This window comes from Apodemus sylvaticus, chromosome 9 (genome assembly GCF_947179515.1).
Source record: "Apodemus sylvaticus chromosome 9, mApoSyl1.1, whole genome shotgun sequence".
In the NCBI taxonomy this organism is placed as follows: domain Eukaryota; kingdom Metazoa; phylum Chordata; class Mammalia; order Rodentia; family Muridae; genus Apodemus; species Apodemus sylvaticus.
Genome location: NC_067480.1, coordinates 58132057 through 58158233, shown reverse-complemented (window position 1 = coordinate 58158233; position 26177 = coordinate 58132057). Strand labels below are relative to the sequence as shown.

General features: G+C 44.0%; 1 protein-coding gene across 4 annotated transcripts in view; it reads left to right on the top strand.

Annotated features, from left to right (window-relative positions):
- The window catches only part of LOC127693050 (MOB-like protein phocein), a 54021-nt gene that overhangs the window by 1635 nt on the left and 26209 nt on the right, over window positions 1-26177 (top strand). Inside the window, exons 3-4 of one of the 4 annotated variants that reach the window (XM_052193744.1) lie at window positions 785-874; window positions 952-1123. The exons of 1 other annotated variant lie outside the window; for it this stretch is intronic. In XM_052193744.1, coding sequence (XP_052049704.1) covers window positions 785-874; window positions 952-1002 — 141 coding nt within the window. In that variant the 3' untranslated portion in view covers window positions 1003-1123. Of the gene's footprint in view, window positions 1-784; window positions 875-951; window positions 1124-25691; window positions 25811-26177 lie in introns of those variants that run through there. 2 more of the 4 variants (XM_052193742.1, XM_052193741.1) reach the window with 2 other exon arrangements.

Here is a 26177-nt window from a genome sequence, read left to right as displayed (position 1 = left end):
CAAATTTTAAGTAGACAAAAGATCATGCAAGTAGATACACCCTAGGGCCTTTTCAGAGTTGAGAGAGGTATTTAATAAGGCACAAAGGTAATTGTAGCACAGGTTAGGGGAAGGTATAGTGCTGGGGTAGGAGGATCCAGAATTGATGACCAGTCAGTTTTTATATAGACCCTGTCTCTCCCTTCCCATCCCCAAAAAGGAAGGGTGAAGTGGTAGTGGTCGGGGAGCCTGGCTGATAGCTTAGCCCAGACACTGAAATAATTTTAATCTTAACACCGTTGAGTTTTAGTTGGCATGCTTGAGACGGGAGGGGAACTACCCTGGTGTTCTTAATGTAGACTAGAGTACTAGGGGCAGTGGACATTACGCTTCAATCTCTGACCAAGTTTGGTGGTACAGGCTGCTTTATTTCACTTGGTCTACAGGGTGCGTTAATGTTTAACAGTTAAGTTAGCCAGCCTTAACTGTCCACTGAAATGCAGTTTTAGTGAAAGTGTCTCTTTCGTATTGTAACTATAGCAGCACTTATTTATGAGGACCTGTATTTAATGTAAATTGTATTGCTTAACCACTAATTAGGTACCTAACAACATACTGGTTTGAGCACATTTCATTAATTTAGTTATTTCAAAGTTATAGAGTCTGATGTGATGACTTAATGCCTATAATTAACACAAACCTGAGGCCGGAGGCTCCTGGTGTCCATACTGACACAAAAACAGCACTGTGTGTCTAGTGAACAGGACAGACGGACTCTGCTAACAAGAAACTTGTTTTTCCTCAGAGTGGAGAGATTCAGCCTGTCAGTGTGAAAGTTGGAGATAAGGTTCTTCTCCCAGAATATGGAGGCACCAAAGTAGTTCTAGATGACAAGGTAAGTAAAGCTAATAATTTAAAAATAAGCTTTATATTTGCTATTACTATCTTAACCAATGGTCTCTTTATTTACAGGATTATTTCTTATTTAGAGATAGTGACATTCTTGGAAAGTATGTCGACTGAAATCACTGTTGAAATGGTGTCACATGAAGCTGCCCATTCCACTGACGTTCTGAACTATTTCATCATGTAAATAATTTCCATGCCTCCCTTTTATAATAAACAGATGATGCCTAAACTGACAGCCATTGTCTCTGAAATTTAGTTTCACTGTACTGTTACAAACATTTCCAAATAAAATGATGTAAGTGAGTGGACAGTCTTCAGTAATTTAAGCTGTTTTTTTCCCAAGTAAGCTGAGTGGTTAAAGAGTTCTGAGAAAAGGATTTTCTAGGTAAATGAATTTTCAGGATGAATTTGGCATTCTTACATAGATGAATGATATAAACCATGGGACTCGGATACTGTCTAGTTTATATTCTATTTGTGTTATAAACTGCTGGCTAAAAGTGAATTGGAGAGGAAAGAGTTTATCTCAGCTTTAAGTCTTATCACTGGGAACTCTGGAGCTGAAGCAAAGACCGTGGAGGACTATTACAACTCGCCCCCTTCTCAGGCTGCTTTCTTACACAACCCAGTGCCACCTGCTCGGGGCGGCATGGCCCAGAGAGGCTTAAGATTCTGTACCATCATCGGGCGGTGGTGGCGCATGCCTGTAATCCCAGCACTTGGGAGGCAGAGGCAGGTGGATTTCTGAGTTCCAGGACAGCCAGAGCTACACAGAGAAACCCTGTCTAAAAAAAAAGATTCCGTACCATCGATGTTCCTATGGGCCGATCTAATGAAGGCATTTTCTCAGTTGCTGCTTAACGTGAAGTTTACACCTCCAAGGTAACCCAAGTTTATGCAAAGTTGGCCAAAAAAAAAAAAGCCTGGACAAAGTAAAGTTAGCAGCATTATAAAACATTTTGTGGTGCAATTCCTTTGGTTACAGAGATGGGGGGGCGGGGTCCTTAACCTTTATTGTTTTGTTTTGGAAAATGTAATTTCCTGAGCATGTCACAATTTCCAAATCATACACCAAAATTTGTTTGAAAAACATAAACAGGGGACTGGGCAAAGATGGCACATGCCTTTAATCCCAGCGCTTAGAGGAGGCAGAGAAGTTTGTGAATGCAAGGCCAGCTTAATCTACACTGTAAGGTCTAGGATAACCAGGGCTATGTAGGAAAACCTTATCTGGGGTTGTTGGGTGGGAAGGAAGCCAGAGATTGCTCCCAGAGGACCCAGGACCCAGATTTGGCTTGCAGAACCTGGATGGTAGCCCACTCCAGGGCCTGCCTGTGTGTATGTGGTGCACTAATGAACAATATTTGTGAATAAATCTAAGATCCAGTTCAAGGTAATTACAAGGTTTTTTTTGTGGTTAGCAGCACTCCCCCAAAATGGTTTTGTTTCCTTGTTCCCAGGATCTAACATGGCCTCTTGCATGCTAGAGAAACATTCTACCACTGAGATAAACCTCTAGCATTCCATAACTTGGATGCAGTTAATGTCAAAACAAGAGGGCATAAATCATGACTCTTTGTGTATCCTTCAATATGTATGTGGAAGTTTACATGTTTAGTGATTTTGAAATATAGAATATATTTATTATATTTATAAATATATAAACTATATTCTATAGAATATGAAGTTCTATATAGTTCTATAGAATATATATAATTCTATATAGAATATGAAGTTCTTAGATTTCCAAGTAGGTCTTCAGTATTTATACTCTGCCTCAGACATAGCTAACAATGTACTTTGAAATTAATCTTGTTAGCACAGTCCTAGCTGGCCTGGTATTCTGAGTTCTAGTTTAAAGAAGTGTGTGATTATGTCTAGCTTCCTTTGTTTACCAGTCAGACTTTTTCTTCCCTTAAGTTGGACCAAAGATAAGCAGCTGATCCGAAACACCAGCCCACATTCTCAGTGCTGGGTTCTTTCAGACAGTGGTTCACTATGTAGACCAGATAGAGGCCTCAGTCTCCTTGGGCTCCTGGCTCAACCTGAATTCCTTAGGACAAAGTTCATTCTTTTATATTCTTATATATTTTATATTACTAATATAATCTCATAAAATTATTTAAGAATTATACTAGTCAAGTATCACAGGATGCCCAAAGCTTTTAGTAGGTGTGGTTGGGGCCTTGAAATTTTAAGTATACCAAGTAATTCTAGGAATGGAATCCAAACTTTAGAACCTTGCCTTGGTCCTTAAACCACTTACTTAGAACTGACAGTATTTGGAAGTAGGGAAGCATTGATCTAGGCTGGACTTATTTCTGTAGTCAGTAGTCACCACCTTAAGGAAATCATCTAATTTGGGTTTTTCATTGTAAGCTTTTTTTTTCCCCGGTTTATCACTGGCTTTTGTGTATGTACAGGTTTGGGTCAGAAGAGGACAATTGGGTGTTGTGATCCTGCAAGATCTCACTGAACCTGGAGCTAGATTGAAGGCCAGCTAACCATAGCTAACAATCCTATCTGCCCCCACAGTGCTAGGCTTGGGTTACAGATGTGTATGCCATGCCCAGCTTTTCTATGTGAGTGCTTGGGGTTTAAGTGCAGGTCTTCATGATTCATAACAAGGCAAGCAGTCCCCAGCTCCTGTTTTGTTTTGGAACAACTTTTTAAAAACTCTGTAGCCTAGGTTTGCTCAAACTCAGCAGCTTTTCTGCTTCTGCCTCCAAAGTGCTGGAATTACAACAGGTATGATTCCCCTCTCTGCCACTGAAGTACATCCACGGATGCAGTTATGTTTTTGAGACAAGTCTCATGTAACCCCCAAATGGGCTTCAAACTTCACTTGTAAATTGAAGATGACTTGAACTTCTGGCTTTCCCACACCCACTCCCAAGTGCTGAGATTATAGGTATGTGCAGCTGACTCTGCTTCCTCGTCTGTGGTCAGGGTCAAGCCCTGGGCTTTGTCTGTCTCAAGCAGGCACTCAGCTGACTGAGCTCTAACCCTGAGACTTTGAGACTGTCTCATGTCGCTCAGGCTGGTCTCGAACTCCTCACCTTCCTCCCTCTGCCTCCCAATGCATGCTTGCATCACCATGCCTGGCTCTAGAAACTTTAATTTGTTTTATTTTCAAGTTCTGCAAAAATGCCCAGTTTGGCCTTCAGTTTGTCATCCTGCCCCGTTCTCTGAGTGACTGAGATTACAGGAATGTGCCATACATAGTGCTTGACTTGTTGCAGGGTTTTTATCATTTTCTTCTGTTCGTAGTATATGCTTGTGCCGTGGTGCACACCTGGAGGCCAGAGAACAGCTTCAGAGTTGATTCTCCTACCAAGTGGGTGCTGGGGATTGAACTCTGATTGTGCAGCTTGATAGGGAGGGGCCAGTCTCTATTGGTGCTTTAAGCTGTCTTATTTAGGTCAAACTTTATGCATCAGTAGATAATACTTTCTGAGAGTGAGGATGCGATCAGAAGAGACAAGTCACAACAGAATACAGTAATACCATTTCTCTTTTCAGTAGGTCACCTAATATAGCGTATTACGGTGTGTTTTTAGGTTGTTTGTTTTAGACAGTCTTTATCATGAAGCCTGGGTGCACATTATACAGACCTCTCATTTATAGGGTATGAGATCCACATGCCTCTGCCTCCCAGGTGGTGGAATTAAAAGCTTTCACTACACACCAGGCCCATTTTTATGGTAGTTTCATAATATTGCGTCTGTATTCTTCTCTCATTTTTTATGACATAAAACAGTGATCAGGATGTGTTTAAAAGTGGTTTTAGGGACTGGAGAGATGGTTTAATGGTTCAGAGTACTTGCTAATTTTGCAGCGGATCTAGATTCAGGTTGTTAGCATTGCTTCAGGCTCTGCCCCACAGTTACCTAGCATCAGCCAGATATGCCTGGCTCACTATAAAAAGGGCTGTTCACCCCCTTGATCTCTTACTCTTTTACTCTCCTCTGCCCCTTCTCCTCTGATCTCTTTCTCACTCTCCACTCTGTCAACTTGTTCCTGGCTTCTCTCTCTCTCTCTCTCTCTCTCTCTCTCTCTCTCTCTCTCTCTGTCCCTCCCCCCACTCCATCTCCCTCTTCCTTTCTCCCCCTCTCTCTCCCTCTCCCTGTCTCTGTCTCTGCTCCCTTCCCAACTCCCTTTCTCATGCCCTAAATAAATGCTTATTCTATACTAAACCTATTGTATGGCTGGTCCCTTCGGGGGAAGGGGTGCCTCAGCATGGACCCGCAGAGGCACCCCTTCTACCTCACTAAACCATGCCTCTATCAAACATATCCTTTGCTCTTTCTTTTTTATAAAACACAACACGGTCGTCTGTGAATCATCCATATGTAGCTTATAATTATTCTTACCTCCAGTTTAAAGGGATATGATATTTTAGCCACCTCAGACACAGTACACACATGTGCATACATACACAGTACATAAACATACATGCAGGTAAAAGACTCATTCATATAAAATCCAAAACAGTTTTAACCCAGACCTGGTGGCACAGACACATAATCCCAGGCATTTTGGAGGTTGAAGCAGGAGGGTCACAAATTGAAGGCCTACCAGGGCAGCTTAGATACCATCTCAATATATAAAGAGGACTGGGGATATAGCCCAGTGATAGCGTATGCTTAGTATGTGGAAGGCTCTAGGCTCAACTTAGTAATATAAGATAAAGGGGCTGGAGAGATGGCTCAGTGGTTAAGAGCACTGACTGTTCTTCCAGAGGTTCAAAACCATCTGTAATGGGGTCTGCACTCTTCTAGTGTGTGTCTGAAGACAGCTATAGTATATTCATATAAATAAAAATAAATCTTAGAAGATGTTAAAAACATGAAATAAAAATGACTAAGGGAGCTGGGAGATGATCTACCAGTTAATACCTGATTGCCTTACAGAGGATGTGGGTCCAGTTCCCGCCCAGCACATGACTGCTCACAACCAGCTCTAGTTCTAGGGGACCCAAACCTTTCTTCTGACCCGCAGGAACCAGGCACGAGCATGGTGCACACATGCATGTAGGCAAAACACTCATACATAAAATTAAAAATCTATTTACAAAAAAAGGGGGGGGGACAGGCATAGTGGCTCATGCATCTAATTCCAGAATTTAGGGACCAGCAGGAGGACTGCTGCAAATTAAAGAAGCTACAACAATGATGAGTTGCCAGCAAGGGTGGGCTGCAGTGTGAAGCCCTTTGGCAGGGTCTCACCATGTAACGTGGACCAGCCTGGAACTTGCTGTGTAGACCAGGCAGGCCTTGAAGTTAGAGCTCTATCTGCTCCTCTTCCTGAGTATTGGCATTAAAGGTATGCACTATCACACACCAGTTCTATACAAGAAAAGACTTTAAAGTGCTATAATGGGCTTTTAAAGGCTGACACTCAAGTAATATCTATTCTTAAATTTTATTTATTTTTAATGTATATTTATGTGTCTTGCCGACATGTGTGCCTGGTACCCTAAAAGGCAAGAGGAGGGACTCAGATCCCCTGAGACTGGAGTAACAAACAGTTATGAGGTGCCATGTGGGTGCTGGGAATCAAATGTGGGTCCTTTGGAAAAGAAGCCAGTGCTCTTAACCACTCAGCCAGATCTCCAGCTCTTCTTCCTCTCTTTTGTTTGAGTAACATGGTTTTGTAGCCCTAGCCTTTCTGGCTACACATGAGCATGGATGATTCTCCTGCCTCTACCTCCAACGTGCTGGCTTCCTCTATAGGCAACGGCCTCTATACCCAGCTTCCAAACATATCCTAAATAAAACTACAAATATTTCATAACAAATCCTCAAAGCTGCTGTTTCTTTATTTGGTGTGTGTGTGTGTGTTGTTTTTGTTTGAGAAGGTCTCATGTAGCATAGATTGGTCTCAAACTAAGCAGCAGTGACTGGCCTTAAAACCTGATCCTCCTACCACCACCTCCCAAGTTCTACCACACCAAGCTAAAGCTTAATTCTTTGTGATTTAAATTTAGATTCAGCTGTAAAAAAAAAAAAGATATAGGAATTGGATCCATTCCCTTATTGTTTGTTCATTCTTTCCTGGTGCAAAGGATTGAATCTGGGCCTTTACCACAAAACTACATCTCCAAGCGTCCTTATATTTAGCAGGAAAGTGAGCCCAGGTATAATGGTGTGTGCCTGCAGTCCCAGTTCTTTAGAGGCTGAGGCCAAAGGATCAGGAGTTTGAGGCCAGTATGGGCTATACAAGATTACTCTGTCTTGAACCTCAAAACAACAATAAACATGTCGTGCAAAATATAAGGTTGGGTAAAGTAGCCTGATCACCTGAGGATCCACACAGGGAAAAGAGAGACCTAACTCCATCTAATTGTCCTCTGATCTCCACAGGTGCAATATGGTGCATAACATGTCTATACATATACAGACATTAAGTGAAAAACTTTAAAATTTGTCTTACAGTTTCTATTGCTGCAATGAAATACCATAACCACAAAGCAAGTTGGGGAGAAAAGTATTCATTCATCAATGGAAGTCAGGATAGGAACTCATGCAGGGCAGGAGTTACTGTAGAGTCCATGAAGGGTGTCTTAGGGTTTTACTGTGAAGAGACACTGACCAAGACAATTCTTATAAACAAAAACATTTCATTGGGGCTGGCTTACAGTTTCCGAGGGTCAGTCCGTTACCATCATGGTGGGAAGCATGGCAGTGTGCAGGCAGACGTGGTGCTGATGGAGCTGAGAGTTCTACATCTTTTTTTTCCCATGAATTTATTCACATTTATTACATCCGGATCCCAGGCCCCCAACACAGACTTCTCTCCCCATCCCCTCTCTTCTCCTCAGATAAGGGAAAGTCCCCAGTCCCCGGTACCAACCTACCCTGCACATCCTCTCCCACAGAGGTCAGACAAGGCAGAGAACAGGGCCCACAGGCAAGCACCACAGTCAGGGACAGCCCCACTCCAGTTGCCTAGGGTCCCACAAAAAGACCAACCTGCACATCTGCTACAGCTATTTTATGGTTGGGGGTAGGTCAAGCCCATGCACGTCCTTGATTGGTGGTTTCCTGTGGAGTCCCCTCCTGGTCTTTCAGTCCTTTCCCACCTCTTCCACAGGACTCCTTGAGCTCTGTCTAATGTTTGGCTGGGGGTCTCTGCATCTGTCTCAGTCAGCTGCTGGGTGGAGTCTCTCAGAGGGCAGTTATGCTAGGCTCCTGTCTGCAAGCACAACAGTGTGATTAATAGCGTCAGGGATTCCTTCTTGCCCATGGGCCTCAATCTGAGCCAGTCATTGCTTGGCTATTCCCTCTGTCTCTGCTCCATCTTTGTCCCTGCACTTCTTGTAGGCAGGGCATGTTTTGGGTGAAAGGTTTAATGGGTGGGTTGGTGTCCTTATCCCTGCACTGGGAGTCCTATCTGGCTGCAGAAGGTGGCCACTTCAGGCTCCATATCCCTTACTGTAGGAGTCTCAGCTAGAGTCACTCTCATAGTCTCAGCTCTCCCATGTCTCTGCCACATCCTGAGGATGCTCCCTGACCCCACCTTGTGCCTATTTCTGTTAACTCTCCTGGCCTTCTCTCCCTGGCTCCCCCACACCCCTCCCATCCTCTCTCCTACCCAGTTCCCTCCTTCTATCCAACTTAAATGTCTATTTTATTTCCCCATCTGAGTAAGATTCAAGCATCCTTCCTTGAACCCTCCTTGTTATTTAGCTTTTGCGGGGGTTTGTGGATTGTAGTGTGGGTACCCAGTACCCACACTTAAGGCTTATATCCACTTAGAAGTATATACCATGCATGTCCTTTGGGGTCTGGGTTACCTCTCTCAGGGATAATCTTTTGTAGTTCTATCCACTTGCCTGCAAAATTCATGATATCCTTGTTTTTAATAGCTAAGTGGTATTCAATTTTGTAAATGAACCACATTCTCTTCATCCATTCTTCTGTTGAGGGACATCTGGGTTGTTTTCAGTTTCTGGCTATTACAAATAGAGCTGCTATGAATATATTTGAGAAAGTGTCCTTGTGGGATGACGGAACACCTTTTGGGTATATGCCCAGGAGTGGTAGAGCTATTTCCAAGCTTTCTGAGAAACCACCAAATTGATTTCCAGAGTGGTTGTACAAGTTTGCACTCCCACCAGTAATAGAGAAGTGTTCCCCTTGCTCCACATCCTCGCTAGCATGTGCTGGGTTTGCATGTGTTGAGTTTTAGGTCTTTACCATTCTAATTGGTGTAAGGTAGACTCTCAGGATCATTTTGAGTTGCATTCCCTGATAACTAAGGACATTGGACATTTCTTTAAGTGTTTCTAGGCTACTAGAGATTCCTCTGTTTAGAATTCTCTGTTTTTCTCTGTACCCCATATTTTAATTGGGCTATTTGGTTTGTTAGTGTCCAACTTCTTGAGTTCTTGAAATATTTTGGATATCAGCCCTCTGTCAGATGTATGGTTGGTGAAAATCTTTTTCCAATCTGTAGGTTGCCATTTTGTCCTATTGACAGTGTCATTTCCCTTACAGAAGTTTTTCAGATTCATGAGGTCCCATTTATTGATTGTTGATCTTAGTGCCTGATTTATTTGTGCTCTCTGTTCAGGAAATTGTCTCATGTTATGCCTATTATACAAAGATATTTATTTGTAGCCATCGTGAAGAGTATTGTTTCCCAGATTTATTTTTTTAGCCCATTTATTCATTTGTACAAAACAGGACTACTGTTTGTTTTTTAATTTTTATTTTTTATTTCTTTTGGTTTTTCAAGACAGGGTTTCTCTGTATAGCCCTGGCTGTTCTGGAACTCACTCTGTAGACCAGACTGGCTTTGAACTCAGAAATCTGCCTGCCTCTGCCTCCCAAGTGCTGGGATTAAAGGCGTGTGCCACCACTGCCCAGTGACTGATTTTTTTTTTTTGAGTTAATTTTGTATATAGCCACTTTGCTGAAGGTATTTATCAGTTATGGGAGGTCTCTGGTAGAGTTTTGGGGTTACTTATTATATATACTATCATATCTGCAAATAATGATACTTTGTCTTTTTCCTTTCCAATTTGTTTGTTTTTTGGTTTTGTTTGTTTGTTTGTTTTTCTGGTTTTTTTGGAGACAGGGTTTCTCTGTGTAGCCCTGGCTGTCCTAGAACTCACTCTGTAGACCAGGCTGGTCTCGAACTCAGAAATCTGTCTGCCTCTGCCTCCCCAAGTGCTGGGATTACAGGTGTGCACCACCATGCCCAGCCCTTTCCAATTTGTAACCCCTTGATCTCCTTTAGTTCTCCTACTACTCCAGGTAGAACTTCAAGTACTATATTGAAGAGATATGGGGAGAGAAGACAGCCTTGTCTTGCCTCTGATTTTAGTGGAATTGCTTTAAGTTTTTCTCCATTTAATTTGACATTGGCTATTGGCTTGCTGTATATTGCTTTTATTGTATTTAGGTAAATGCCTTGTATTCCTGATCTCTCCAAGACTTTTAACATGAAGGTGTTGGATCTTGTCAGAGGCTTTTTCAGCATCTAATAAGATGATCACGTGGATGAGACTTCCATGCCCAATTCCCTGCTCATTGGGTCTCCCCCCGACCCCCACCCTAGCAAGCCTAGCAGTCATGAGATCTGCCCTGTCCCCTCTGCTCCATCTTCTAGTCCACAACTCTACCTGCAATCCCAGAGGCCTGCAGCCTTCAGGGGCTACCAGGTGAGACTCGTACCCAGTTCCCTGCCTGCCTGTGGCCCCTCTGGGCAAACACAGCAACGGCAGCTTTCACTCTGTCCCCCTCTGCATTCCATTCCCTGGGCACCAGCTCTGCCCCCATTCCTGGAGTCCTGCTGCCACCTGGGACAATCAAATGAGATCCCCACACTCCAGTCCCCTACCTCGTGGGTCCAACAGCCATGAGGGCTGGCCCATCTTCTGTTCCATCTGGTCAACACCTCTGCCTGCAATCACAGAGGTCTGCAACTATCAGGGACCACCACCAGCTCTGCCTGCATCCCTGAAGTCTGCTGCCATTGGTGATGGCTAACTGTCCTGCCAACACCAGGGACAACCAGGTGGCTAAAGGCCAGGGCAATATGGCATCACTAAAATCCAGCTGTTCTACTCCAGCAAGCCCTGGATATCCTAACACACCCAAAGCTCAAGAAAATGACCTTAAATCTACTAAAGATGATAGAAGCCTTTAAAGAGAAAAACAAATAAATTCCTTAAAGAAATTCAGGAAAATACAACCAAATATTGTATTTTCAACAAATAGATAGAGGCCTCTAAAGAGAAAACAAATAAATATAAAGAAATCCAGGAAATACAACCAGACAGGTTCTCTCTATGGAGTCTAGACAAATGGAATTCAACTTTGCAATGTAAGGCAGACCAATATATGATTGTCCTTATCAAGGAATCCTTCATCACGTGTCCTTTCATGTGCTTGCTTTAGCAGCACATCCTTTCTCCTGTGACTGCTTCAGCTAGAGAGCCCTTCATGAGTCTGCCTTAGACTTTCACCTGTGTCTGCCTCAATGAAATGTTCCTTTATGTGTTTGCCTTAACAAAACACCATCTAACACAACTGACTTTCCAAAGAAACCTTAAGTTTCCACTTCAAGCCATTATCAGAGGGGTTTCACTTGAATTGGAGGAGGGAGGGAGGGAGGGAAGAAGGAAGAGAAAGTAAGAAGGAAGGAATGAAAGGGGGAGAATGAGCTTCCAGCTGTGGCAGTAACATGCTGCCCTACTTGTTGACCTGAGATAACCTGTGCAGATCTGTCTGTAAGACCTGGGACTTGAGGACTTTAAAGAATGTGTCATACTACAGTCTACACTACAGACAATTTACTTCAGTTTCAGTGTGTTTTTATACATGAATGTAACAGAGAAAGCAATGATCCAAGGAAGATTGTTTCAACGGGTCAACCCTCAATCAGGTTATACAATATTGGCCATTCTCATCTGATGACCTATACAATTGGAAGCCTCAGCATCCCCCTTTCTCAGATAATCCCAAGGGTTTAATTAATCTCTTTGAGACTGTCCTGTTTACCCATCAACCCACCTGGGATGACACATAACAGCTTATGAGGGTCCTCTTCACCACTGAGGAGAGAGAAAGGATCTTCAATGAGGCCTGAAAAAATGTGCCCTTGGACACGGGGACTGCCTCAGGAAACCCAGAAGTCATTGACAAAGGAGTCCCTTTAACCCGACCTGATTGGAACTTTAATTCAGCCAAAGGTAAGGAGCACCTTAAGGTCTACTGCCAAGCTCTGTTGGTAGGTCTCAAGGCAGCTGCCTGTTCGCCCACAAATTTGACCAAGGTATGTGATATTAGACAGGGATCAGATGAGTCGCCTGCTGCCTTTCTACAGTGGTTCATGGAGGCATTCCACCAATATCTACCCTATGACCCCAGCAGCGAGGAGTACAAAGCTACTGTGACTATGGCTTTTATAGACCAGGCTAGTAGAGATATCAGGAAAAAGCTTCAGATGCTAGGCAGACTATAGGATAAGTTGTTGAGGGATTTAGTGCAGGTTGCTGAGAAAGTCTACCATAGCAGGGAGACAGGAGGAGAAGGAGCAGAGAAAGAGAAAGGAAGAAGAAAAAAAGAAAAGCGACAGGAAAGGAATTTACAGGGAGTCTTGGCTACAGTAGTTGGGGAAACAGAGAAGAGAGAGACTTCAATCACAAAGAGACAGAAAACCCCTTTAAAAGGACCAGTGTGCATACTGCAAGGGGAGGAGCCACTGGACCCTAATAAACAGAAGCCAGGGGCGGGAAATCCCAGGCCTGGGGGGGGTGCGGGGGGGGGGGGGGGGGAAGTGCCTGGTGAAGGTGTTAGCCCTAGGGGAAGACAGTGACTAGGGAGGATGGAGTTCAGACCCCCTCCCCAAGCCCGGGGTAACCTTGAAAGAGGAAAGGAAACCTACCCAATTCCTGGTGGATAATGGAGTTCAGACCCCCCTCCTCCAAGCTGATGGGCCAGTGTCCAGCAAAGTCATGGGCCCAAGAGGCCACTGGGACTAAACAGTCATCATGGACTCCCTAAAGAGTTGTGGACCTGGGCATGGGCCAGGTATCCCACTCGTTCATGGTCACCCCTGACTGTCCCTGTCCCTCGCTCAGGAGGGATTTGCTCTCCAAGATGGGGATTCAGATCCACTTCCTTTCTGAGGGCCCTCAACTGAGGGGGGCCCACTGGAGAACCTGTCCAGGTCCTTACTATTATGCTGGAGTACAAATACAAATTGTTTGAGACCAAAACCCAAAAGACAGAGGATATTGCTTGGTGACTGGAAAAGTATCCTCTTGCTTGGGCTGAAATGGCCGAACTAGGTCGTGTGTCTTCAGCCTCCTGTGTATGTGGAGCTTAAGACCCAGGCTGGAAAATAAACCTCCTGCTTCTGCATCAATCCGCAGCTAGTGTCTGACTCAGGGGTGTCTTGAAGGGACTGGCCTAGGGTCCTGGTGTTACAGTTTGAATTCGTAAAAACATGATCAGAAAAACATGTAAACAAATGCCTGTAAGCACACACTAAATACTAACGGAGCAGTTCTCAGGACATTCTCAGGACAGATCAACTTAAACACAGTTCCTGGCACATTCTCTCTGGGAAAGCACGGAAGCAAAGCAGATCCAGATCCAGATCCGGGGTGCACTGAGGACAGCGCCCAGCATAGCCTTTCATCAGATTCGTTCCATAGCTGTGTTCTGACATCCAACAAGAATAAGCAAGTCTCATAAATTGAATGCAAATATTTGTCACAGAAGGCATGAGATCACGTTCAAAAGCAATCCAGGAAACAAAATACACTTCAGGTTAAAGGTCCTCTGGAGCCTCAATCACAGTTCCCAAAGGTATCGATCACCATTCACCATTCTCTAGGCTGCCTTCCAACAATTCTCCCTGATGTGACAGTCATGGACTCTGGGATGATTTGAATGAAAATGGCCCTTATAGGCTCTTACAGGGCACTAATTGAAAAGATTAGGAGGTGTGGTCTTCTTGGAGGAAATGTGTCACGGGGGTGGGGGGGGGGTGGGGGAGGAGGCATCGAGTTTTCAGAAATCTAAACTGGGCAGTGGCTCTGTCCTCCTGCCTGTGGATCTGGTTGTAAAACTCTCAGCTGTCATGTCTGCCTGTGTGCTGCCATGAGGATAATGCACTAAACCTTTAGAACTGTAAGCCAGCCCCAATAAATGTTTTATAAGAATTGCCGTGTTCATGGTGTTGCTTCATAGCAATAGAACACAGACTGAGATTAAGTCTAACCCTTTGATGCTGTGAGAATTTTGGTGTCTTTAAAAACCCAGTGAGGGGACTATGTTTATGTTTTGATCCGAGGTGTGAGGTATGGGGCTGCTTCAGATTGTCCACAGCAACTAATATTTGTCTCATGCTTTGGCAGGGATATCATTCTGTCGCTGAAGATAGTTTACATTTGTAATTCTAGGGGTTCTGGAGGGGGTATATAAAGGCCAGAGTCCCGAGAGAGAGTGCAGCTGTTCCCCCTGCTACTGTCTCTGTTGCTGCTGTTGCTGAAGCTAGATTATTGTTTGTGGTTGCTGGTTGGAGATATCCTGGCAATGAAGATTACACTTGCCCCTAGAAACCCAATGCCCCTAATCCCCAGGAAGTAGTCTAAAAGAGATCTATTACCATTTTCCTTCTAATCTTCTTTCTCTCTTACCTAGTGTTGGGGAATTGGAAGGGATTGGGGTAGAGAACAGTTGCAGATAGGGATATAAGAACCCAATAAAGTAGACAAAAACTATGCCTACACTCTGAAAGTATAAGCCCCAAATAAGCTTTTTTATAAGTTGCCTGGTCATGGTGTCTTATCACAGAAAAATAACTAAGACATTGCTTATATTGGAACACATGGACCCCTGAGTAAACTAAGAATTTGCCTGTGGGGCTGGAGAGATAAGATGGTTATTAAAAGCACATACAGGGACTGCAGAGATGGCTCAGTGGTTAAGAGCACAGACTGCTTTTCTGAAGGTCCTGAGTTCAAATTCCAGCAACCACATGGTAGCTCACAACCATCCATAACAAGATCTAATGCCCTCTTCTGGAGTGTCTGAAGACAGCTACAGTGTACTTACATATATAAATTAATCTTTAAAAAAAAAGAAGCACATACAACTATTGTACAGGACCAGAGTTAAGTTCCCTGCACTCACATCAGTTGGCCTGAAACTACCTATAACTCCAGTTCTAGTGGGTATCCACTGCCCCTGGGCTAGAGGACCACCCGCACGCACATACTCACATGCATGTGTACACACTATATATATAAAACAAAAGGTCTGTGTTGTGTTTTATAAAAATATATAGAGATATGTTTGGTGGATGTGTAGTCAGGGTGTGGGGGGAGGGGGTGCCTCTTCAGGCCTATGTTCCTTCCCCCTGAGGGACCAGCCACACAACAATGGTATAATATAGGATAGAGTTTATTCAGGGCATGGGGAGGGGAGTTGAGAGGGTAGTAGAGGCAGAGAAAGGCAGAGAGAGTAGAGGAGTAGAGGATGGCCATGAGCACCTAGAGAGAGGGAGGAGAGGAATGGGGGAGGGGGGAGCAGGAGCAAGGGGACAGAGCAGGAGCAGAAAGCAAGAGAGAAGAGGGGGCAAGCGGCCCCTTTATAGTGAGTCAGGCACACTTGGCTATTGCCAGGTAACTGTGGGGTGGAGCCTAGACTACAGGCCAGCTGTCTGCTTCAGTACTTAAGCAGTATAGTATACTTAGTATAGTATTCTCTACACATTGGCATTTCCATTCACTTTAAGTCTTGTGTGCTTTAGCACTCATGTAGCTTAGACAGGAAGAACACTGCAAATTTGAGAGCAAGTTGGGCTGTTAGAGTCCATGATTTGCTGAAGAATGACACCTCGGACTCAAATAGTATGTAAACACAAAGAGTGTTTTACTCTGCAGAAATCCAGCATATTGGGGTCTTCCATTACCAAGATAGAGAAACCCCGAAGTGAGTTCACAGGCCAGATTTAAAGCATATTAGGGGAATTCCTGGGAGGGGTAGGTGACCTCTATCTTAGTCTTGGCTCTGTCTCTAAGAATATTTCAGAACCATTGTTGGAGCCTGGGGGGTGGGGTGGACTGGAAACTTGCTGGGGAAGTCTAGAAACTGTTGCAGAGGAAGTCTGGAAACTACTGCTGACCCATTGTCCTTGCCTCAGGTCAGGTGGCAGAGGGGCAGCTTCTGAAGGCAGGGTAGTTTCTGACTAGGTGCCTGAAGCCTGGCTTTGTTTTGTTTGTTTTGAGTAACAACTTGCCTCGGTTTGCCTGGACTTGCCTAGTTCTTAAGTATAGTCTCCTGACCTGCCAACTTGAAGCTTGTCATGGAGTCAGCTTTGTCTTCTTGGGGCTATGTAATGGGTTCAAGGACAGCCACAGCTGCATGGCTGTTGGGAAACCCTGCTGCCTAAGGCTGACATCTAGCATGTCTATCTAGATGGATCCCTGAGCTTGAGGAAAAATGGAGGACTCCCAGCAGGGCTTCCTCTTCTCAACACTATCTAGAGAGTTCAACCCCCACACTCTGCCTGTGGACTGTCATGCAATCCTGGGTGAAATTACAAGTTCAACTTCCAGGGAAGCCTCTCCATGCAAATGAGGTATCCTCTCCTCAGAACCCTAAACCTCACTCAGCCCATGAAACTTAACCTGAGAAGAACTCCTTCCCATTTTCCAAAATTTATATAGTCCTTGTCTACCCCAAATAAAGAGCACAATCTGTTTTGTTGACCATCGTCTAAGAAAGCTGTTCTCTAAAAGAACTGTAACATGGAAGAGCTGTAAAACTAAAATCTTCGGAGACCTACCCTCCACCATTCCCTGCTGACCCACCTATTCTGGACTTCCATCCATCTTTTCTCACCCTGTGTGCACAGTCCCAGACACCCCAAGGGAAGATGCGGACCGCAGAACTCTGCTCTGCTCCATCCTTCTCCACTGGTGTACAGCAGCATCTAGATATCCCAAAGGAAGAAGCTTAAAAGAAAGCCACACATAGTATGACTCTACTTTAAACAACGCTGCCCCTCCCCCAAACAAACAAGCACAAACCAAACCAAGACTAAATAAAGTCTTGGAAGTAAGCTTCTATAGTTCCTGGATCTTCACATTTCTCAGTGCTCAGCCCAATGCACAAGTCCTGAATGCATCTGCTAATGAACCCATAGCCCCCTTAGTTTATGTAATTACACCCCAGATCACTTTTGGTGTTTCTAGCATGTATTCAAAATCTGTTAAGTGATACATGACTATACTTGGATTTTAAAATTTCCCAAAGAACAAGACAGATGTAGTATATCCCTGAAATGCTATTTTGTTTGCACTTTCAGGCTAAGGATCAGGAGGAACTAAGTAGAGATCCGGGCTAGCCTGGACTACACAGCAATACCCTGTCTCAAAACAACAACATTCTCCAAGTGAATTTTATATTGAATATTTGCAGAATTACTTATGATGTTTTAGAATTATATTGTGTGTGTGTTTCTTTTTTCCTTTGTTAAAAATAGATTCTTTTCTTAAATAATATATCCTGATTATAGTTTCCCCTTCCTTGACTCCTCCTAGTTTCATCCCACTATTCTTCTCCTCCAGATTCATTACCTTTCTTTCTCTTATTAGAAAAGAATTAGCTTTCAAGTGTAAAAGTAACTTTTATTCTCCAGATGTGATTGTCTCAGAGGTATACTGCTGAGTAAATCCACCCTTTTTAGTTCTTTCTGAACTTCAGTCTGGATTCTCTCTGGGCCTCTGGCTGAATTGCTCTGCTTGGCCTCAAACTAACTCTGGCGATCTTTTCTAATCATCTGGCTCTTCCTCATTCTCTGGTTCATTATGTCTTCTCCTGCATCACATCTCTGTAAAGCTGTCCTGATAAAACTACCTCGTGCCCTCTCTGCCCCGTGTGCCTCTCTTTCCTCTCCATTTTTGTGAGTGTTGGGCATATTTTATCGCTGACTCATTCTGTCAGATCTTTCTCTGATTCATTGCTTTCTCTGCACCTCAGTTGGGTGAAGTTACTTTCAAACATGGCTGCCTCCTTCTACAAACTAACTTTACCTTCACTGTTAGGGATTAAAAATGTATACTAAGAATGTGTCTGTATTAGCTGGACACACAGACTTAGAAGATCTTTGGATGTGAATTGTTGGCAAAGCAGCCATATTGCTGGATTAAAATTCCCCTATATCAAAGCAAACAACCAAACATGACAATATAAAAAATAATATGTAGCAAAAACTATCATATTAAAGTTGGACATGGTAAGCAACAGGAGGAAAAGAGTCCCAAGGGCAGACACAATTGTCAGAGACCACTCGTTCTCACAGTCAGGAGTTCCATAAAAACACTAAGCTAATGCTATAGTATACATGCGGAGAGCCTGCTGCAGACCCATGTAGGCCCTGTGCTTGACGCTGCCGTCTCTGTGAGCTCATATTCACCTTGCTTAGTTGATTCAGGGCACCTTTTTTTTCTGGTGTCCTCTAGCCTCTCTGGCTCTTATAATCTGACTCTTCTTCCTTGTTTGTTTGTTTGTTTGTTTCCTCACCTCTGAGGGGAGGACATCCCATTTAGATTATCTCTCTGCATAATGTTTGACAATGGGTCTCTAGGTCTGCTCCCTTATGCTGTAGGAGGAAGCTTTTTTGATGATGACTGGATAAAGCACTGATCTATGAGTGCAGCAGACTATCACTAGGTGTCATCTTATTGATACTTTTTTCATTATTTTGACCAAGTAGTATTTGGTTTTACCTTAGGTCTCTGGTTCTTGGTTACCCAAGCAGTGTGAGATATGGGTTCCTTCTTGTATAGTGGACCTTAAATCAAATCAGACATTGGCTTGGCTACTCCCACAAGGTCTGTGGCCTAGTATATTTTGCAGGTTGAATAGATTTTAGGTCAAAAACTTTGTGGATGGTTTAGTTTCCATGTTTCTCTTTTAGTAGCCTGTGAAGTACTTTCCTACACCAAAACACCTAGAACATAGGGGTGAAGACTCCATATAGGCACTAGCTTGACTTCTCTGTGTTCAGTGAGTTGTGTGGGAGTTGCCCTCAGCATTGGGGTCCCTGCTGTCACTTTGCAAAGAGGAACTCTTTGCCTTAGCAGAAGCCTGTGTTGTTTGGGGAATTCATGAGACCCACCTTTGCCAAAAACTCAATTGAACGTAATCCCAGTCTCATCGTTGGAAGCATTGCCTGACTATAAGAGATGGCCTGTTGAGACTCCATATTCCCCATTATTAAGAGTACTCATTAGGATCACCTTCATAGATCCCAGGAAGTTTACACTGCACTAGGTTTCCACAGCACTCTTCAAAGCCCCCCCCCCAATTCCAGCCATCTCTCCCCAAACTCTTTCCCACTACCCATCTCACCACCAACATAAGCCCCCTTCTCATCATTACCTACCCCAGTCTGGCATAAAATCTATTCTCTTTCCTCTTTTAAGGGAGCCCCCCCCCCCTTACATCCTTCCTCTTTACCTAACTTCTCTGGGTCTATGAATTGTAACTTGGTTGTCATTTTCTTAACTGCTAATATCCACTTTTAAGTGAATACATACCTTACTTGTTTTTCTGGTTTTGGGTTATCTCACTCAGGATAATTATTTTCTCTAGTTTTATCCATTGCCTGCAAATTTCATGATGTTATTGTTTTTTTTTTAAAGATTTATTTATTTTATGTATGTTAGTACACCATTATCAGAAGAAGGCATCAGACCCCATAACAGATGGTTGTGAGCCACCATGTGGTTGCTGGGAATTGAACTCAGGACCTTTGGAAGAGCAGTCAATGCTCTTAACTGCTGAGCCATCTCTCCAGCCCCCGATGTCATTGTTTTTAAACAGCTAAGTAAATTTCATTGTGTAAATTTTCTTTATCCATTCTTCTGTTGAGGGACATCTAGGTTGTTTCCAGTTTCTAGCTATTTTGGTTTTTTGAGACAGGGTTTCTCTGTGTAGCTCCAGCTGTCCTGGAACTCACTCTGTAGACCAGGCTGGCCTTGAACTCAGAAATCCACCTGCCTCTGCCTCCCAAGTACTGGGATTAAAGGCGTGCGCCACCACCACCCGGCTGAGTTTCTAGCTATTATGAATAAAGCCACAATGAACATGATTGAGCAAGTGTCCTTGTGGTAGGATGGAGCATCCTTTGGGTATATTTCCCCAAAGTGGTATAACTGGAACTTGTGATAGATCATTTCACAACTTTTTGAAAAACTATATTGATTTTCACAGACGCTGTACTAGTTTGCACTTCTACCAGCAATGGAGAAGTGTTCCCTTTGCTCTACACCCTCTCCAGCAGGAGCTGTCTGTTGTTTTTGTTCTTAGCCCTTCTGAAAGGTGTGACATGGAATCTCAGTCATTTTGAATTTGCATTTCCACAATGGCTAAGGATGCTGAACATTTCTTTGTGTGTCTTAGCTATTAGAGATTCCTCTGTTGAGAATTCTCTGTTTGGACATTGTCTTAGTTAGGGTTTTACTGCTGTGATCAGACACCATGAACAAGGCAAGTCTTATAAAGGACATTTAATTGGGGCTGGCTTACAGGTTCAGAGGTTCATTCTATTATCATCATCAAGGCAGGAACATGGCAATGTTTAAACGGACATGGCACATGAGGAGTTGGGAGTTCTACATCTTCATCTGAAGGCTGCTAGCAGAATACTTGCTCCCAGGCAGCTAGGACAAGGGTACCACATCTACTTCAAAAAGGTCACACCTCCCAACAGTGCTCCCTGGGCCAAGCATATGCCAACCATCACAGAAATGTGCCCCATTTTTAAGTTGCATTATAAAGTGTTTTGATATCTAGTTTCTTGAGTTCTTAATAGATTTTGGATACAGTCACCTCCTGTACCAATGTGTTCAAGGCTATTCCCCACTTTCTCTTCTCTTGGGTTCAGTGTATCTGGTTTATATTGAGGTCTTTGATCCACTTGGACTTGAGCTTTGTGCAGGTTAATAAATATGGATATATTTGCATTCTTCTACATGCAGATATCCAGTTAGACCAAGCACTATTTGTTGAAGATGCTGTCTTTTTTCCAGTGTGTATTTCTGGCTTATCAAAAATCAGGTATTCATAAGTGTGTGTCTAAGTCTTCAATTTGATTCTGTTGACTAATGTGTCTGTTTTTGTGCCAATATCATGAAGTTTTTATTACTATAGATCATTAATACAACTTGAAATTAGAAATGGTAAGTTTGGTGCTGGAGAGATGGCCCAGCAGTTAAGAGCACTGATTGCTCTTCCAGAGGTCCTGAGTTCAATTCCCAGCAACCACATGGTGGCTCACAACAATCTGCAATGGGATCCGATGCCCTCTTCTGGTGTATCTGAAGACAGCTACAGTATACTCATATGCATAAAGTAAATAAATAAAAACAAAGAAAATGAGAAAATGGTAAGTTCTCCATCAAGTCTTATTGTTCAGGATTTTAGCTATCCTGTTTTTTCTTTTTAATTTTCTTTACATTTTATCATAATGTGCTTTATTCTTTCATCACCATTTTTTTATGGTGAGCTCAATTTTCATATGTGTAATTTTTTTAATTAAATTCATGTGCTCAGGGGACTGTGTGCCACTCACCTCTGCAGACTGTCCCAAGTAGTGCTGCTGGGGTCAATCAGATCCAACTAGGATGGGTGGTCTGGTAGAATTCCATGATGCCCCTGAAGATTTCCATGGGGTGACATTATGCTCTCAGAGTCCCACATGTCTCCTCTAGACTGAGGAGGAAGGCCAGAGCTAGACAATGGTGCTCTGGGGATCATACGTGTCCTGGGTTTTTCTTTTTTCAAGAAGAGTGAAGAGTGGAAGGTTAGAAGGGGAAGATCTGTGGGAGATGGGATTGAGGGGGCAGGGAAGGCTGTAAGGGGACTGGGTATGGAGGAACATACAAGAGAAGGTTTGCAGACAGCCTCCCAGGCTTTCTAGCAGGCGTGGCCTGTCTATACTGCCATTAGTTTTTAATTATGGCTTTCATACTCTGTGAGAAGAGGAAAGGAGCTGCTTAACACAGTCTTTATTTCAAATGAATAAACTTTGAATAGTTAGCTCAAAATCTTATTAATTAACAAGCATGAAAATCAGGATTTTTATTTTAAGATTCTATTTTATTTTATGTATTTATGAGTGTGTGTTCTGGATAGTTTTTATACCAACTTCACATACACTAGTGTCATTTGAGAGCAAGGAACCTCATTTGATTAAAAAAATAATGCCTCTATAAGATGTGCTGTAGGCAAACCTGTAGGGTATTTTCTTATTTAGTGACTGATGTGGGAGGGGCCAGCCCATTGAGGGTGGGACTATCCATGGGCAGGTGTTCCTGGGTTCTGTGAGAAAACAGACTGAACAAGCCTGTTCAGGAATAAGGAAGCCAATAAGCAGCAACCCTCCACAGCCTCTGCATAAGTTACTGCCTTTAGGTTCCTGCCCAGTTGAGTTCCTGTTTTGCCTTCTGTCAGTGGCTATGTAAGCCAACTAAACCCTTCCCTCCCCATTTTGTTCACTGGGTTTCATCACAGCAATAATGACCCTAGGACAGTGTGTCCAGGAATGGGGGTGTCTGTGTATGTGTGGGCATGTTTGTGCTACTGCTCATAAAGGCCAGAAGAGGACATTAGATCCTCTGCAGCAGCAGTTACAGGCACTTATAAGCCAGTGTGTGGGTGCTGGGAACTGAAACTGAGTGTTCCGTAAGAGCAGTAACTACTTTTAATTACTGAGCTAGCTCTCCGGCCTGATGAATGATTAAGATAATTCTTGCTCTTCCTTTTCTCTCCTTTCCTCTTTTCCTCCTCCTTCTCCCCAAGCCCCATCTCTTTCTTTTATTGCTGAGAATGGATCCCAAGGTCTTTTGCTTTCTGGGCCAGCACTAACTGTAGCACTAAGCTGTAACTTCATCCTTGATTCTTTTTATAATTTTCTTCCCTCCTTCCTTCAACTTACTCTGCTATAAAACTCTTCAGTTTGAGATCATCATTTGTAGACTGACAGGAATTAAAATGTGAAGGTTATGAAGTAGAAATGTTTCAGCCAGCTCTAAAGAGCAAGGTTCTTTCTGTGAGAAATATCAGAGTTGACATCACCTTGCATATTTATTGGACTTTTCAAAGGAAATGAGTTGAATTTATTGTCTTGAGAAGTCGAATGCAGCCTAGGGTGGCCTTGTATTCTTGATCCTTCTGCCTATGCCTCCCAAATAGCACATGCTCCAGAATTTAACATTTTCTGTATCCATTTCTTTTTTCTCTTTCTGTCTTTAAATGGGCCAGAATCATTTAGCAAACCTGGGATTAAGACAACATTAAGATGATCTTCTTCATCTATAAATAATTGCTATCTACACTCAGAGAAAGTACCACACAATCTGAAAAATTTAAAGTTAATCCTCAGAGTGAAATGGAATTGCTTAAAGATGGAGATCATACCTAGCCCTCTGCTCTCTTACAGACCCCTCCCCTCTCTCAGGTAGAGAGAGAATGCTTAAGTATTATTTGTCCAGAGTTCTCAGTACATTAGGGTAAGCACTAATGATAAGAATTTGTGAATCCTGTCCTTCTAGAGGACCTGGGTTTGCTTCCAGCAACCATATCGAGCAGCTCACAACTGCTTGTAACTCTAGCTCCAGAGGGTGTGACACCCTTTGCTGGCCTCCAAGGACAGCTGTATTCATACACATGTCATATGCATTCAGACACACTGTCCTAGCTTGCTTTTTTGTTGCTATGACAAAGCAATGACCAACACCAATTTAGGAGAGGAAACTTTTTTTTTCATATTACACTTCTAGGTAACAATTCATCACTGAGGAAGGGCAGGGCAGGAACTTAAGGTGGGAACTTGGAGGGAAGAACTGAAGCAGAGGCCATGAATGAACGGTGCTTACTGGCCTGTTTCCCAGTTTGTCAGTTTGTAAACTTTCCCAAACAGTGCTGGGCCACCTGCCCTCCCACATCAGTTATTAATAAAGACAGTGCACCATAGACACAGCCATAGGCCAATCTGCATAAGGCGACTCCTCGGTTGATTTTTGTTGTTACTGTTGTTTAAGCATAAGGTCTCACTATGTACTCCTGGCTGTCTTTGAGCTCTCTTTGTAGACCAGGCATACTTCGAGTTCCCAGAGATCAGCCTGTATCTGCCTCCGGAGTGCTGGGATTAAAGGTGCCACTCGCCTAGCCAGTTCTTAGGTTTGAACACTTGGTCTGCAGCTTGAGATGCTCTTTGGGGGCTGTGTCATTCTAACCACGGCCCAGCTGTGAGGAGTGGGTCACTTTGGGTGGACCTTGGTGCGGATACCAGCTTGTCTCCAGCTCAAGTTTCTGAACTGTTGGGTCGTGAAGAGCTGCCTACCTCATGCTCTTGAAGTTATAAAGGGCACCTACCCAGTGTCCACAACTTCCTCACTAGGTATTCCATGGTACTGTAAGTCAAAACAAACTTTTCTTGTTTGGAAAAAAAAAAGATTCTGGTAAAAATGCTGTGGTTTCTTTCTTATTTTGGGAAAGATTGAGGGAAGACTTAAGTCTTGCTCTGTAGCCCTGCCTGGCCTGGAACTCTCTACGTAGCCCATGCTGGTTTTGAATTCTAAATATTTTTTTTTAATTTTTTGATTGTTTATTTATTTATTGAATGTGTGTAAGCTTTTTACTTGCAAGTGCCCGAAGGGCTCAGAAAAAGGTGTCAGATCACCTGGACCTCCCTGAACTTGATTACAAACATGAACCTCTAAGCCTGGCCAGGCATGCTGGTGTATACCATTAGTCCAAGCACTCAAAATAAATCTCTAAGTTCAAGGAACGTCAGGGAGAGACTCTGTCTCAAAAACAACAACAACAACAACAACAACAACAACAAAAACCCAAAACATCAAAAGAAAACAAACAAAACCCACCACAGTTAAAAGCAGGAGAATTTGGAAACTTGGAATTTTGTTAATTCTCTGGGCAGTGGTGGTACATGCCTTTGATCCCGGCACTTGGGAGGCAGAGGCAGGCGGATTTCTGAGTCTGAGACCAGCCTGGTCTACAGAGTGAGTTCCAGAACAGCCAGGGCTATATAGAGAAACTCTGTCTCGAAAAACCAAACAAACCAAAAAAAAAAAAAAAAAAAAAACCAAACCCAAAAGATGATAGAATTCATAAAAGCCATCAAGGACTATTCATTTCCTCCTGCATCCGACTTGCAAAATGTGAGCTTATTTTAATTCTAACGTACAATAACAGATGTGCACTTTCTATCTCATGATGGGTATCTTTTTTTTCCCATTTAGCATTGAGCCTTTTATCTACGGAAACCAACATGTCATTGAAAGAGTCCTTGGCTTTTAAGTGAGAGGACCATAGAAGCAAGATTTATCAGTACCTCCTGTCATCCCCTTAGCTGACCCAGCCAATCTGATTCCAAATTGGTTAATTCCATGAAGTTTCTATAAAAATTTCCCAGATTATCTGGGGTGGTTTTGGGGAATTATGTTCTCATTTTGCTATACTGAGATGGTCACTACTGGGCAGCCGAAGGACAAACACCACAAGTGACGCAGGCTTTGGTCACCCGCACCACAGACCTTGGAAGGGGCTCTCGACCCCAGCTTCCGGTCCCATCTTCCTTTTCAGCCCTGGCTGAACTTCGCTGGCTGTTCCTTCTCTGCTCCTCCCTCCGCCCGAGCCGCCTGGTCGGCACTCTTCCCATCATGCCCCGCGCGGGCGGAGGCTGTTCCGCAGGCTGCCGCCCCTCCCCGCAGCCGCAGCCCAGAGCACCGCCGTGCCCCGCCCCCCGCGCAAGCTGCCGGCCCCCACATCCGGGTACCGACGCCAGCCGCCCAGACTCTGGCACTATGGTCATGGCGGAGGGGACGGCAGTGCTGAGGCGGAACAGGCCAGGCACCAAGGCGCAGGTATCGTCCCCATGGCTTTCCTGTCAAGGAGTTCGCAGGGCCGAGCCGAGGCTCTCCTGCTGGTGGCACTTCGTCTAGGAGAGGCCAGGGCGGACGGGTGGGGGCCGTGGCCGTGGCGGCTGGCCTGTGCTTCCGGAGCCGCGGCCCCTGAGGCAGCCGAGCCGAGCCGGCGCCGGCCGCCCCGGAGGCCTGCTAGGCGCAGGATCCCGGGGTGCCCGCCGAGGCCCCGGGCTGGCGCCTGTCACCGGCAGCCGCTGCTGCGCTGCTTGTTGTGAGTGGCAACTGACGGCGCCTCGGTGTGGGGTGGGCCAGCCGGGGGCCGGGGCTGACCCCACGTCGGGACCGCCGGCGTCGAGCGCCGTCAACA